The sequence below is a fragment of the Terrapene carolina genome, unplaced genomic scaffold (assembly GCF_002925995.2).
Source record: "Terrapene carolina triunguis isolate 2854851 unplaced genomic scaffold, T_m_triunguis-2.0 Scaffold34021, whole genome shotgun sequence".
Lineage (NCBI taxonomy): Eukaryota > Metazoa > Chordata > Testudines > Emydidae > Terrapene > Terrapene triunguis.
In genome coordinates this window covers 701121-715819 of record NW_020698372.1, presented here as the reverse complement: position 1 = coordinate 715819, position 14699 = coordinate 701121, and the positions used below count along the sequence as shown (strand labels likewise).

The 14699-nt window shown below is 44.5% G+C and overlaps 1 protein-coding gene across 1 annotated transcript; it reads right to left on the bottom strand.

Annotated features, from left to right (window-relative positions):
• Window positions 1-454: 454 nt before the first annotated feature.
• Window positions 455-13431, bottom strand: LOC113404965 (protein CDV3 homolog). The gene is made up of 5 exons (XM_026663871.2): window positions 13203-13431; window positions 10513-10592; window positions 5417-5553; window positions 2663-2822; window positions 455-1406 (listed from the first exon to the last, which is right to left on the bottom strand). Exons 1-5 carry the CDS (start codon window positions 13407-13409, stop codon window positions 1280-1282), a joined length of 711 nt encoding a protein of 236 aa, XP_026519656.1. The 5' UTR covers window positions 13410-13431; the 3' UTR covers window positions 455-1279.
• Between the last annotated feature and the right edge of the window lie 1268 nt (window positions 13432-14699).

Here is a 14699-nt window from a genome sequence, read left to right as displayed (position 1 = left end):
AAAGCTGTCACTCCTTCCATTGTCACTAGGCTTCCTGCAGTTGAGAAAATGCCATTTAAAGTGAGGATTTCTGCCTGGAACAGTTTGCAAGCTCACATGGTGATCTGAAGCAGCCATAACAAAATGAAATCTCACTAGGTTTGATGTTATCCTTCCTTCAGAGTCTTATACCAGCTTATCCATATAAGATAGGATTGGTTGGAGACAGCTGTTACTTTTGCTACAACAGGAAAACTTATCTTGAGGTTAATATTATTACTGCCCTGTATACTGCATGTATTTTTTGAAATTATGTTCTGAAGACTAGAGTGGGAGCACAGGCTTCTGCTGTGTACCAAATCAAAGCCTACTGAAGTCCTAGTCCTTCAGAGACAGAGAAGCGACCCAATTATGAAAACCAAGATAAACTTATCACTATTAACATATTTCACATTTTTACTCGAGTACACTGCAATTTTATACCAGAAACGGGGAAGGCATTTTTTGTAGAACAAAGAAAACGCTTGAACACAACTGTGAAAATGGCTAATGCAAATAGCCCAATCAATCCCCACCCCATACACCCTCCAATTTTGTATTGGAATGAGTTTTGTTTTGCGGTTACCTCAGTACAGCTCTATCTAAAAAGGTAAACAAACTACAGCTCGGTACTATACTTTGATAGTTTTTGAAAGTGGTATGCTCCAGAAAGTCTCTAGTAGGCTATGGCTACACATGAAAGGATTCCTCAGGATGGGACACCAGACAGGTTTCTCATTAAGGTCACTTAAATCTTTGTTATTTATAGCAAATCAGAACCAAATGGCTGACTTCTGCAGGATTTCTGACAGGAACCCAGTAGAGAAGCTGGTTTCAAGTTTCAGATGGCCACTAAAACAGTTGTAACCTTCTTTTCCAGAAGTTGTGATCCACATGGTGTCCACAATGAGTGCAGCAAGTCTGAGGTAGTCAACCCTTACGAAGGCTCAGTATCTGAACATAAAAAGATTTTGAAATGACCACTGACTGTAGATACTTTTTCAGAGTAATTAAAGAACACTGATGAATCTTGTTCAACCATTTACATTAATTTCCCCCAAATCCAATGGAGAAGAAAGTTGTAACACATTATGCTTCCATAGTGCGAGAGCAATCACTTATGTCAAAGTAGTCTGCACTTGCCGCAGCAGATCCAGCAGAAATAAGATGGCATGTTCATCATAGTCGTTAGCTGTAGTTTAGTTACCTTAGTAGGAGGGTTACCAAAAAAGCATTCCTTAATTGTAATGTGTATGCAGCTCTACTGATCCCCAAGCACAGCATATTGGTTGTCTAGCTGAAGTTTAAGTGCCTGGTTTTTTGAGACCTCATCCCTACCTCTATTTTTGTGTCTTACTACTTCAAAGCTCTTCTCCATTTCTTTATCCCTAAGGGAAAATAAATGTAGTCAGTAATTGTCTTATTCACTAGCTTCTGAATTGTGAAATTCCTAGCCAATTTCCACCCCAAAACCACCAAAATTAGAAAGTTACACTACAAATGCAGAGTAAAGTGAGTGGGTTGGATTCCACAGGATATCCATGCATTCCCCAAGAGAACAGAAGGTTGCATAGACTATTTCTAGAGTAGACCTCTTGCCCTTTCTGTGCGATTTGTTCAGATTACATTGTTGGCTTCATTTCCATAAATCCATTCCAATATGGTATACTGTATAATGCAATACATATGGTTAACACTTTCAAATCATGCTATAGCATTTCTCTCAAAGGTGATAGAAAATAGAGGCCCATTCCCCTCCCAGTGAGGTCTGAACATTGCAACATGAAACATAACCAACAGTCATGTAGAAGATATGGAAAGAGTTGTGTTGCAGTTCGTATGTTACTCAAGTTTAATTCAAAATTTCTCATGCTGGTCTTTAAGAGTAACACTGCTCATGTCCTAGAAAAGCCAAGACATCTTTGATAACACTGCTTGTTCAATTGGCAGACATCAAACTAGACCAGAAAGAAAGCTTATGCTACTGTGCTGTACCAATCAATGCCACATCAAGAAGTGATAAGAGCAGATGAGTTAGAGGTCTATTTAACCCTTCAGCAGGGAAGGAGTCTATGGGAGGGATAGGAAACTCAGGCAATGTCACTCTGGAGTCTCCTTAAAGTCACTCGGGGCCCTCCAAACTCACAGTTAATGTAATAACTGCAGAAACACTGTCTACAATATTCCTCCCTTTGCTCCACACAACACCTTTTGAAGTTGCCCATGATAACACAGCTCTGCTCAAGCAGCATGTTGCTATTACTTCCCTGCTGACAGCTGCCACAGAGCACTGGTTAACATGGAAAGGAACTCGATACTGTCAAGATCAGCAGCGTTTTATTTAAGGAAATCCCTGAATGTAGGGATTAGATGGCCAAGGAGAGTGGTAATCACCTAGTCTGGCCCTCTCCTCATTAAGAGAAGTCCCACTCCTCAGACCTTTGAGATGCATTGGGGAGGGGTGGGGGTCTCCATAAAGTCAGGGGAATGATAAAATTTAGACCCCAACCCCATCAAATAATCATTTCTGCTATTTATTGACCTCTGTGGAAAGATCAAGATCTGACACCAAATAAGGAGTTAGGACTCTGATGGGAAAGCATTTTAAATAGGCATCTTAGAGGAACTGATTAAATATACTTACTTTCGGCTATCTGCATGCTTGGCAGTGGATTGCAATGATGGAAACTGTGTATCACTATAGATCTCTGGTGGTCCTTGTGGTGCTTTCCGTGTCCTGGTCTCCCTAGCACCAGGCGGTCGGTATACACCACTGGATTGCACTGGTTCAGGGATTTCTGTAACTAAGAATGTATTAGCAGAGTTTTAGACAAATAAAAAAAGTGTATAGCCTTATTTTTAAACTCTGGCTTTGGGCCCTATTTTGTTATCTGCTTCCAATGGTCAGATGTTCTAACCTAAGAGTTGAACTAATACCTAAGATCTTAGTTTCGGTTCATTAGTGACAGTGTTCAAGATTATCCAACTAATTACTAGACCTTTTTAAATTACAGTGCAGTTTTACAACAGCACCACGTAGTCACAGGTGGTAAAAGCCACTGAACAGAACTTGAGTAATTGCTAACATTTGTGATTACTAACTAAATTTTAAGTTGTTGTATTCCCCATATTTTCCAAATTTAGTTCAAAGAAACTGCCTATGGCCTCAAAGCAGACTGAAGTATTTGCTAACAAATAATGAAATGTAATCTATTGTAAACTTGTAAAGGAGGGAAGAATACACTTGCATGACATTGCTAGATCAAGTGCCCCACCCTCATTAAGTTTAACTAGATTTTTCCAATTCCAAGAGCTCTTACATCCCACTGTAAGAATCTTAAGAGTTTTAAATTTTCCTGATAACCAAAAGCAGGGTTTATTATTAGATCAGTCATAAAATAAAAGCATAATTTAGCTTTTTGTATTTAAGATGCCATTTAGTAATGTATTTGTATTTGTTTAAGAGTTTTTAGATGCAGTCAGTTTACGACCTTTCAGCTGTTCTGCAGGTTATCAGGGCCCTAGGAGAAACAGCATCAATGAAGTAGGGATATCCAATTAAGGGTTGAGTTACACATTTAAGTTAATAAAACTGAGCTTGAGTTAGGTACCCCTACTACCCTTAAATCCACAGCAACTCTGCTGGTTACACTCAGTGGTGACTATCTTGTGTCCTCTGGTAAAGCCTTCTTAATCTATTCAAGGTATACTTAAAGGCTCAAGGGAACTGGTTGCTCTCCACATTGAGACAGCTATATGGTTTTGGCTTAAAACTTCTGATGGAAGTGCTGCAAAAGATCTGACTGAGTCAAACAGGAGTTTGTCCTCTAGTCATCCGCTTCTCTTTCCATGCCTCCATCTGAAGTCTGCTTAAACACCTGGGTACATGCCAACAAAGAGCACTATAGGTTTTAATTTACAGAATTTCTAAACTTAGACGGAGTCCTTTATAATGAGCATTGGTTCTGCCGTGCATAGTTGGCCAACTGTCACATACTCCAGTAGGTTGCTTGTCCAAACTGAGCTTGGATTATGAATTGTAACCACTGTTGTAATTTACACATGGAAGGATGAAAAGGGAAGTTGGCTCAGAAAGAAGCAATAGTTTCCTTCTGCATCCCTTCATAGTTGTCACATTTCTAGCACTACATTTAGGATTCTGCTTGTGCAAAAAAGCAAGAAGCTGTCAAAAGTTGAGGCAAGGCAGTGCCAATGGCAACTCAAATCTTCCTCCCCATACCTCAAGTGAGAAGTGTGCTGAGAAAGCAAGAGACTATTTATGATAGATTTGTTAGTGGAGGTAGCAGACTAAGTCATTTTGGACAGAGACTACATTTAAAGGCTCCCCCCCAACCAAAACATCAGACGACAATCCTTTCACCATGATATAATCGGGAAGAGTGAAGGACTGTAGATGTTTATACAGATGTACTAGTTATTGAATCTTGTTTGAGAATCATTACATTAAATGTCAGATAATGACTACAAATATTTCTGCTCATTTACTATGTGATTATGAATTATCATGGCAGTATTTCAGGTATGGGGAGGGGGGGAAAAAAACAGATCAAATGAGGAAACTAAGCTTAAGTTTGCAAACTATACCAATTGGATGTTATTTTCTCCCATACCACTCCTGAAAGGTATTTAATTTAGTCTATATTCCATTGGGAAGTTAGATTAGCTATATTTATGAAGGTGTATAGTAAGATACAAGTTTAAAAATGATCTACACTTCAGTTTTTGGAGACTCTATTAATGTAAAGGTTTCTGTCTAAAAGATTAACTCCTATCACAACACTCAAGATTACCATACCTTAAATTAGAAAACTTTTTTTTTAATTTTATACCTTTGGCAGCACAGTCTACTCCAGGGGTCGGCAACCTTTCAGAAGTGGTGTGCCGAGTCTTCATTTATTCACTCTGATTTAAGGTTGTGCGTGCCAGTAATACATTTTAACGTTTTTAGAAGGTCTCTTTCAATAAGTCTATAATATATAACTAAAATGTATGCAAAGTAAATTAGGTGTTTAAAATGTTTAAGAAGCTTCATTTAAAAATTAAATTAAAATGCAGCGCCCTCCCGACCGGTGGCCAGGACCCAGGCAGTGTAAGTGCCACTGAAAATCAGCTTGAGTGCTGCCTTTGGCACGCATGCCATAGATTGCAGAGAAAAATGAAACTGAGTAGACCAGGGGTAGGCAGAGTCAGTTTTACAGGTTTGCTATTGAGTAAAAAGACCCATGCAGAGGTAATTAGGAGAGTTTAGTACTACAAACATTGACAGGGAGCTCTAGGAGCAGGAGTAATACCAGACACTTTTATCTCAACTTCTTAAGAGTTGGATTTAAAGTTGGTATGCCTTTACAGGCCAGTAAAAAAGACAAGAAAAACTTACCAATAGTTTCAGCAACAGGTGCTTGCACAGGAGCTGTCTTGTTCCAAGGACCAGATGCTCTCTCTACACCACCACCAGCCTCCTCCCAGTTGTCACCTGGTTCTTCTCTCTTTTCACCTTCATCATCTTCTTTTTCACTAGTGGAATAGTAGTTAGCATGTTGTAACCAAAAGACTTAAACACTTGCCAAAAAGATTAGACAGTGTGTGAAAAAAAGACTTCAGTTCCTTCCTTATATCAATGCCATCTTCTCATTATTGGAGTGGCTAGACTACAACTGCAAAACAACTTAGCCATCAAGCCCTGGGATAGGCAGTGTCAACTTCTGCAGTAGTTTCACTTTTAACTCATGAAATTTCATTATCTAAATGAATGTGAATACAGATCTCAAGACACAGAATATACATACTGTACTAGCTGGTCAGTTTTATGCTGTCCCTAAGATTTCATCTTGCTCAAAGTTTTTGTACTAAGATAATTAGGCACTGAAATTTTTTCTAGGGAAAAGCTGGAGTTTGGCAGTTATTTGAGGTGGTGTTGAGATATCGGACACCTGAGAAAGGAGCAGAAGGGAGTCCATGATTGCGAACACCATTCTAGCTGGATTTTTCTCAGATAGTAAGCTGTCAACATTTAACTGCCATCTTGAGGTTTGAATTAGTTTCACTGTAGCGACTGGAGCAATTTATACTTCAGAATTACTGTCAGACTGCCTGAAGATTCAAGAAGCCCTAATCTTCTGTTAGTGTTTAAGATTCCCTGCAACCATAAGGCTAGAAACAGCAAATGAAAGCTTACGTTCTAAAATACCACTTGTCACAGAATTGTATTTCCTGCCAGCAGAATCCATGAGACTTCCTTCCTTATGCTTGTGAGCCAAACCTGGTTGGAGATTTTAAATTTTATCTTGGCTATTACTTAAGGAACAGTGAAGTCATTTTTCTTACTTTATATCAGCATTATACTAATTTTTCACAGCATTCATTTTTGGTCAGTGAAAATCCAAACTAATGAGTAAATTTATAAAGAGGTATAAAATAAGCAAACAGCCACACTAGCTAAGCATTTCAGATGTTGATACACTTAGTTTAGCAAAACGATTTACAGATTGATTTAAAAGAGCAAGTTATCTGGACTTTACTCCTGTGGAAATTCTGTGCCCCTGCAGCGTGGCAGAAAACCATCCCCCCTCCCACAGATTCCCTTTGCTTCCTTGCAGAAAATGGTGTCTCTGGAGAAGCAAAGAGAAGCTGCACAAGTGCTCACTCACTTCACCCCTCCCAGCTCAGACCTATCTGTTGGGGGGGGGGGGGGGGGGGGATGGAGAAGAGGAGAAAACAGGGGAGAAAGGGGGGGGGGGGGGGGGGGGGGAAAATAGGAGCCCATATAAAAAAAGCCCCAAATATCAGGACTGTTCCTTTAAAATTGGGACATCTGGTCACCCGGGGGCGGGGGTCATCTGGGGATGCCCCGGGACATTAGTTCTTGGGGGGGGGGGGGGGGGGAGGGAGAGAAAGAAGAAGAGAGAGAGAGAAGGGGAGGAGAAGAGACGGAGTCCCCCTTCCCTGCATGGAGCAGCCAGGGCTAGGTCAGATCAAGCCCCAGAAACTTCCCCTGGCAGCAGGAAGCTCTGTGCGGTGGCTCTGGGTTTCAGGTGCAGAGGTCGAGGCTCAGCGTGGGGGGGGGGAGGGGGGGGGAGAGGAGAAGAGAAGAGATAGAGAGATCCGGATGCACAGGGATTGGGCAGACAGGTAGAGCAGCTCCCTGTACAGTGACCCCCTCCCCACCTGGAACCCCCCCCCCCCATCGTATCAGAGCCCCCCAGCACCCAGAACCCCCCAAGCCCTCACCCTGCCAAGCCTCATTTCCTGCATCAGGAGCCTCCCCCCACCCAAACCCCTACCCCACTGAGCCCCAACCAGCTGCACTCTAACCCCCACTCTATCGAGTCCCACTCCCCATCCACTTCCCCCCACTGAGCCCTAACCACCTTCAGCTGGACTCCCCTGCAGAATCTGCAGAATCTCATCCCCCCCTGCACCCAGAACCCCGCACTGAGCCCCTGTGCATCCAGTTTCCCCCCTGCACCCAGACCCTCCACCAAGCTGCCTGCACCCAGACTGCACCACACATAACCCTGGTTCTCTGAGAGAATTCTGCACCAAAAAAATTTTAAAAAATTTAAAATTCTGCAAAGTTCTGCATATTTTAATTGTCAAAACAACACAGAAATGTAATCGGATCATTTCAATTATTTTGGTAATTTATTTAAAAATACTTGCCAGCAAATAATTGAAAATGGTGTGATTATACTGTGATATTTTGATAAAAAATATGCAGAATTTTAAAATATTGTGCACAGAACATGTAATTTTTTAGTGCAGAATTCCCTCAGGAGTAGGACTTTGACAGTGGGATGTATTTACAGCAGTAGAGCCTCAAGATGGCAACTATGTACACTGATTAAAATCTCTTCATAAAACTTGAGTCTTCTATGCTTACAAAATAGCCACGGACTTCATGGAATTGTAAAGCTTCAAGACACCCATACACAGCTCTGGGTGGTTTCACAATACCTTATATGTCAGGACCAAAGACTTTTTGCTGAAGTAAAGGCAGTGAGTAGTGATCTTGATAGGAAACAAAAACTAAGCTGGAAAAAAACTGAAATCTAGGAATTGAAAGAGAAGCTTTCAATACAGGGATTGTACTTTATGAACAGGTTTTAAAGAACTGAAGAACTATTTTACACAGAATTTGTGGGAGCATATTCAGGAATCCCACCGTATTATGTGGGGCACTTCCAGCATCCAAGACAGGCACTCTGGAAGTGCTTTCTTTCCTTGAAGGTAAGAAAAAACCATTCTACAGAGACTTTCCATTGAAAGAAGCACATCTGGAAGATGCAAGTCAAGTTCTGATGAAATCTTGATTAACAAAATCTTTCCAGAAAAAGAAATGAGATGGTCATTAAACTAGTCCTTACTGGTTACTTCCCTTTAGTCTCTGAACAACTAAGTGATATTTGTGGGTATGTGGAAGGTCAGGTTGGTGAAGAAATATTAAAGGGCACACAACAACAGGACTAGCAGCTCTGAGGGCAAAAAACTGCTTGGGTTAACATGGAACTACCATTATGACCAAGAAGGAATGAGCCTTTTGTAATGGCAATTAGATCAGACTTAGATTAGGCAAAAAGAAGCAATTAGTAGTTTTGATGCAAGATTTAGGCATTTTAAAGGGGTCCTAATTTTCGTAAAGTTCCAAGCACCTGCCCTCTGGAAAAGTGAGTTTTAAAGTGTCAAATTGGACATCCAAGTATCTCTAGACACTTGCAAGATTAGGCCTCTATGGAAAAAACAAGTATCTCGGTTTTCAAGACCAAAGGCCACAGATTACTGGAGCATCAAACTTGTTGGGTAGATGGAAGTCAGGTTGCATATATAGTGTGTGTGTGTGTGTGTGTGTGTGTGTGTGTGTGTGTGTGTGTGTGTGTGTATACACACACACACACACACACACCCACCCACCCCGAGGATGTCACATGGGCCACAGCTGTGTGCTAATTGGGCCACAGGTTAAGAACCACTGCTCTCTTCAGAGAGATCCATGGATAATCTACTGCAGTGGTCCCCAACTTTTTCTGTGGGGCGGGCGCCGGACGACTAGCCGCTGAGGACCGTGGCCACCGGATAAGCAGCTGCCGAAATGCCGCCGTGAAGCAGCAACGTCAAGAGGCATCGCTGCTGAAATGCCGCCGAAATTCGGCAGCATTTCGGCGGTAGCACTTCTTGACATTGCCGCTGCTCGGCGTCATTTCAGCATCTGCTTTTCCGGCGGCCAGTAGGCTAGCGCACATGGATGCCCCGGCGGGCGCCATGGCGCCCACGGGCACCGTGTTGGGGACCTCTGATCTACTGTGTTCCATTGTGATAGTGTGGAGATCTTGTGGACAGGATCACAGACCAGGAGTTGGCTTCCTTTAAGAAAAGGTCTGATAGTGCCCACTTGACTGTTCACACAAGTCATGGCCATAGTGTTGTTCAGAATAAGTGTGTTGAGTTTTTAGGGTATTCAGCTGAAAAATCAAGTCATCCAGTTAATGTCATTTATGGTCAACAAATGATTATACTATGTGCTCTGTACAACTGTGGTCATACCACCCTCACCCTTCCCCTATTCCCTCAAACTAGGCTGGTATCCTAGGCCAGGATTTACCCAAGTAGCCTGGTCTGGAGTCAGTTAACAGATGATCACAGGAGGGATCTGCTGGATAATAGACAAGAGTGGACACAAAAATGAGAAGTTTTTGCAATTAAATCATGGGAGTCCCTGACAGAGGACACTAGCATGCCCCATAGCCTCAGAAGAAAGTGGCTTGAAGAGTCCTTATTGGACAATACCCAACAAGCCAGTGGTTGTATTATTTTCTCTCTTCAGGGCGACAATGTTTAGGCCGAGGACTCTTATCACACCAAGAATGTGAGTGGATTGTGGGGTGAATGGATTCAGTTACTTCTGTGGTGGGGCTGAAGTGACTGAAGAAACTGGATGGTCTGACTGTCCTGTACTGATTTTTCCCTCCAAGAAAGCTCTAAGGTATGGTCTATGTAGGAGAATGTGAAGAAGTCTTTCTTCTCTAAGGTCTGAACCTAAGACGATCAATATTCTGGCGCCACAATCCCTTTAGTACTACTGTTGTGCCAAAAAGCAAAGCTTTGTGTGGAGCTGGAAACCCCAACAAGAGAAATCTAGGAAATAAGGCTGAAGAGTGGACTGGGTTACAGATACACCACCTTGAATATGAGAACTCAAAATTGCCTTAGTACATGAGACAAAGTGATCTCAGGGTCTCCTTACTGAAACTGGATTTCCATATAGGGTGCAAACTAGGATGAAATTTTTTAAAATAATATATATAGATATAGATATATAGATAGAGAGATTCAAAATCCAAATTCACTTTTGCCTGCATAGAATTGTTGGCTACAATGTATTACAAACCTTTTGTTAAACCAGATTCTGCAGAACTAGATCTAGAAGCAAATCTATTTTTAGTAATAGATGGGGGGGGGGGGGGGGGAGAGAAGTGGTACCTTATTTGCATGGAATGAACTCTGAGCCCACTGTAGTCAATCTCTTCTTTTTGCTCGAATTCCTTCCATTCATCCTCTTCCTGTACAAAAATAATTTTTTTACAAGCTTGTTACCACTTCCACACCATGAGAGAACTGAAAGTGCAAGTAGTACAGAAACTACAGCACCAGTGTGCCAAAAAGGTATGGAAAGGCAACTCATTTTTTAAATTTCCTATTCATCTACTTTGTCACCTGAACTTAGTAGTTACACATATTAAAATAGTCTGTTGGGATTCAGGACAAGAGATACAGCATTAGTACATTTATCTACTTTCATGCTGTTCATGATGGATGTGTTTTTTAATATATTTGGAGATTCTCAATTAAAAGTGAGATCATACAAATCAAATTACCCATTAAGACGCCAATTTCAACATAAAGTGTTGTGATTGATGATTAACTTTTAACTAGATCCAGAATATGACTTAAGGTTCTTTTGCATTTTAAATGCTGTATAAGGCATGGCTTGGTAAAATACATACAGGGTGCAAATAGGATGAATTTTTTTAAAATAAGTTAGTTTTTCCCTATGGTTACAAAAATTACCTTATATGTGTTTCACACTGGCAAGTCATGCCATGTTGTCCCTCCTGACTACAAACACTTGCACTGCCTCTGCTGTTGACCATAATTTTGCCAAGCTGAAGAGTTAAATTTAAGATTCTGGTTACTTTTATAGCTTCCGTTCAGAACCCCATGAACGGTAGTGAAACTCAAGTTAGTTTTACCCTGCTCCTTGAAAAAATTACAAGCAGCAGTACTAGTAAGCTCTGCCACCATTAAAGAGTAGGACAAGAGAGGGAGAGAAAGAGACCCCACCCCACCTCCACAGCATCCAAAAGGCTGAAACAGAGAACAAGTCTCATCCTTCCCAGTGTTTTTTGGGAAGGCGGATGACTTCAAACTCCTTGAGACTGATATGAAAGATTAACACCTCATATGCAGGGTCTGTAACAGCACCCTTGTTTCCCCCCCCCCAACAGCTGAAGAGGCATAGGGCTTAGCTTCTTATCAGAGCATTATCCTGGGACCCTTCCCTTATCATTTACATCTCTCTCTGCTAAGCTAATACCTGTTTGCCAAGACCTGGTTTAAAGTAGCAGTATTAATAGCAAATGACTTCATGTTACTGGGAGGGTTGCCTAGAGACTTTATTCCTTCATTAAGAAGGCTACTCTCCATCTGAAGCATTTAAGATTTCTTAGATTACCTTCTAATGGCAAACTTGCCTGATCAGTATTTTCTAAATTAAAAGATTTTCCTAAGTTTTTATTTTCCATTTTATTTTTGTGTGTTCTATTTAAACAAGCCTAAAGTAATTAACTATTATCTCTATTTTAGGAATGTGGACTGAAATGTTAAGTGACTTGATCACTAACCCTGGGCAAGTTAGAAATGTAACTTAGGTCTCAGATTCCCATACCCTCAACCTCTAATTAATCTGCGTTATGGCAGAAACTTCCCTGTGGGGAAGTTATTCTAGACTAGAGGATGGTTTATCAAAGCTTCCTCTGAAGCATCTGGAATTGCCTACTGTCAGAGCCAGGATATTGGACTACATGGAACAGTGATCTAACCTATTACAGCAATTTGTGTGTTTTCTCTTGCATGCTATCCTTTTCACTACACGGCTTCCCTACATTCACAAAAGCTATCAGCAATCAATGCGGGTTGTAGCCCACGAAAGCTTATGCTCTAATAAATTTGTTAGTCTCTAAGGTGCCACAAGTACTCCTGTTCTTAATGCCTTCATTGGCAGAGATACAAAGGATTTAGTGCACATAGAAATGGGTCCCTTCTGGTTCAGAGGTCCACAGGCCACAGCTCTAGGGAGCCATGTGGTACACTTGCTGGAGTTTCTAGAAGGCTGGCTAGTCACATGGTGATGGATCCTCCTTATTTCCAACTACTAAATCACATTAGGTCAGCCAAATGCTGCCCAGCATAGATGTACTTATTTATGAATAGATATATTAAGCTTCTGGGTTGCAAACGGTGTCTTTTACACAATTTGTGTTTTCCAAGTGTAAGTATAAAGATATTAGACCGGCTTGAAGCATTTGCACATTAAAGCAGGATCATGGGCCTGCAGCAAAAGCCTGGCTTGGTCATTTTCCTGCCATTCCATTTCTATTAGATGCATCTGCTGCAGCTAACACCCCCAGTTTAACGGTATTAGTCTCCTCCCACCCCCTTATCGCTATGATCTGGGGCCGATTTCGGCGTGTCCAGCCCCACAGCTCGAGCAGAGTCCCCCGAAACAGAAACTGCCTCGCGAGAGCTGACAAGCGCTCAGGGCCCAGCACGTGCGGGGCGGCCCAGAGACACCAGACAGCCACAGGTTCGCCCCCCGCTGGCTGCGGCAGCGACCACACAGGGCTCGCTGCCTGATCAGGGCCTGGGAAAGGGCCCCCACGCAGCCGGGGCCGAGCTCGGAGGCCTGGCCAGCTCCGCAGCGCCGCCCTCTGCCGGCAGGAAGCCGCCACCGCCCAAAGGAAGCCGCCGGGGGCGCGTCGGGAGCTCCCTGCAAAGCGCTGGCGTAGCCCGGGAGAGCCGGGGCCCTCCTCCTTCCCCCAACGCCCACCCAACACACACACTCAGGGCGCGACGCGCCCCAATACCGTAACCCCCCCCCCCCCCCATCGCACCTTAACCGCCGCCCTGGCGGAGGAGGCGGTGCTGGCGGCGGCCCCGGAGCCCCCCTCGGCCGGCCGAGCTCCCCCCGGCGCGCTGGAGGCGGAGGAGGCCGAGGATGCGGCGGCAACAGCAGCTCCACGGCCCCCTTTCTCCCGCCGCTTCTTCTTGTCCCTCTTGGCGAAGAAATCGTCTAGGCTCCTCTCCTCGGTCTCGGCCATGGCGGCGGCTGCTCCGGTTCGAGCCGGCTGCGGCGGGGCGAGCGGGCGTTTCTCTGCCTGACGCGCTGAGGGGGAGCCGCCGGAACCCCGAGTGGGTGCGAGGAGGCGGTTGAAAGAAAGAACCAACAGGTGCGGGGTTGTCTCAATCGGTACCGCTCGGCGGGGCGTCTCTCCTCGACGAAAGGCAATTGGTACCGTCCAACGGTCACCGCTCGCGCCTCGGCTCGAGGAGCCCGTTCGAAGTCACCCCAACGTTCGGAGGCACCTTTCTGCTCTCCACGTTGGTGGTGGTGGCGGCCGCCGCTTGACACAGCCAGGAACTGGGAGGGAGGAGAAAGCGTGAGGGGGGGGAGTAGGAAGGCGGAGGAGAAAAAGGGCGAGCTATGCTAACTTGCTAGGCGCTCCCGCAAGTGGGTAATATTGCGACAGGCGCATGCGCCTAACAGCGCTGACCAATGGGCTGAGGAGAAGGTTGCTCCTCTGGGCCAATAGAAAACCTCTGGGGTGGGGTGCTGACGTCGATGCGTCAAATTGCGTGCTGTCTGCGTAGGAAGCGACTGGTCCAGCACAGAACATAGCGCAGGCAAGGTTGGTTGAGTTACAATTTTTTTGAGACTAGCACATGCGCACAAGCAAACGCAGAGGGGGTGGATGACGGGGAGCGGGGCTTGAGGTGGCCACACAGGGAACGTAGGTCGCGGAGCCGTCTTCGCCGCGGCCCCTTGTTCCCGCGCGTCTGGTGGGAGGGCTGTGCGCGAGGTAGAGCGCAAGACACTCCCCGGCCTGTGAGCAGGGCGCAGTTAGCGCGGCAGCTAGCGCCCGCCCGCAGTCTTTGGAGCTGGGGGATGGGCGTCGTTCCCGGAGGGCGGGGGGGGAGAGCAGGAGCGTCATAGCGTCCTCGTTCCGGGTAGCTCTGTGTGCAAGGGTGATGTGAATGAGCCTGTGGTGCGTGTGTACCTGCTTTGCATGTAACCCGAGTAGGAGCTCTGGTGCTGGAAGCGCGTCTCGCTCACCAACAGGAGTGGGGCTAACAAAAGAGATTCTCACCCGCCTCCTCGCTCCTATGGCCTAGCTGCAGTTTAGCACAGAAGCCATGTGGCTTGAGTGCTGGGCCCGCCCTGCTGAATAAAGCCCTCTCTATTATCTAGAGCGCAGGGAGAACTGAGAAGGCAGGTTTCCCACACCACGTTCTGCCGCCACGTGCTAGCCTTGATCTGGGTGGGGTGGGGACTTTATCTAGGAGCAACAAGGCGCGTTCACTTCTGCCTGACTCATGCAGGTTTTGGCTTC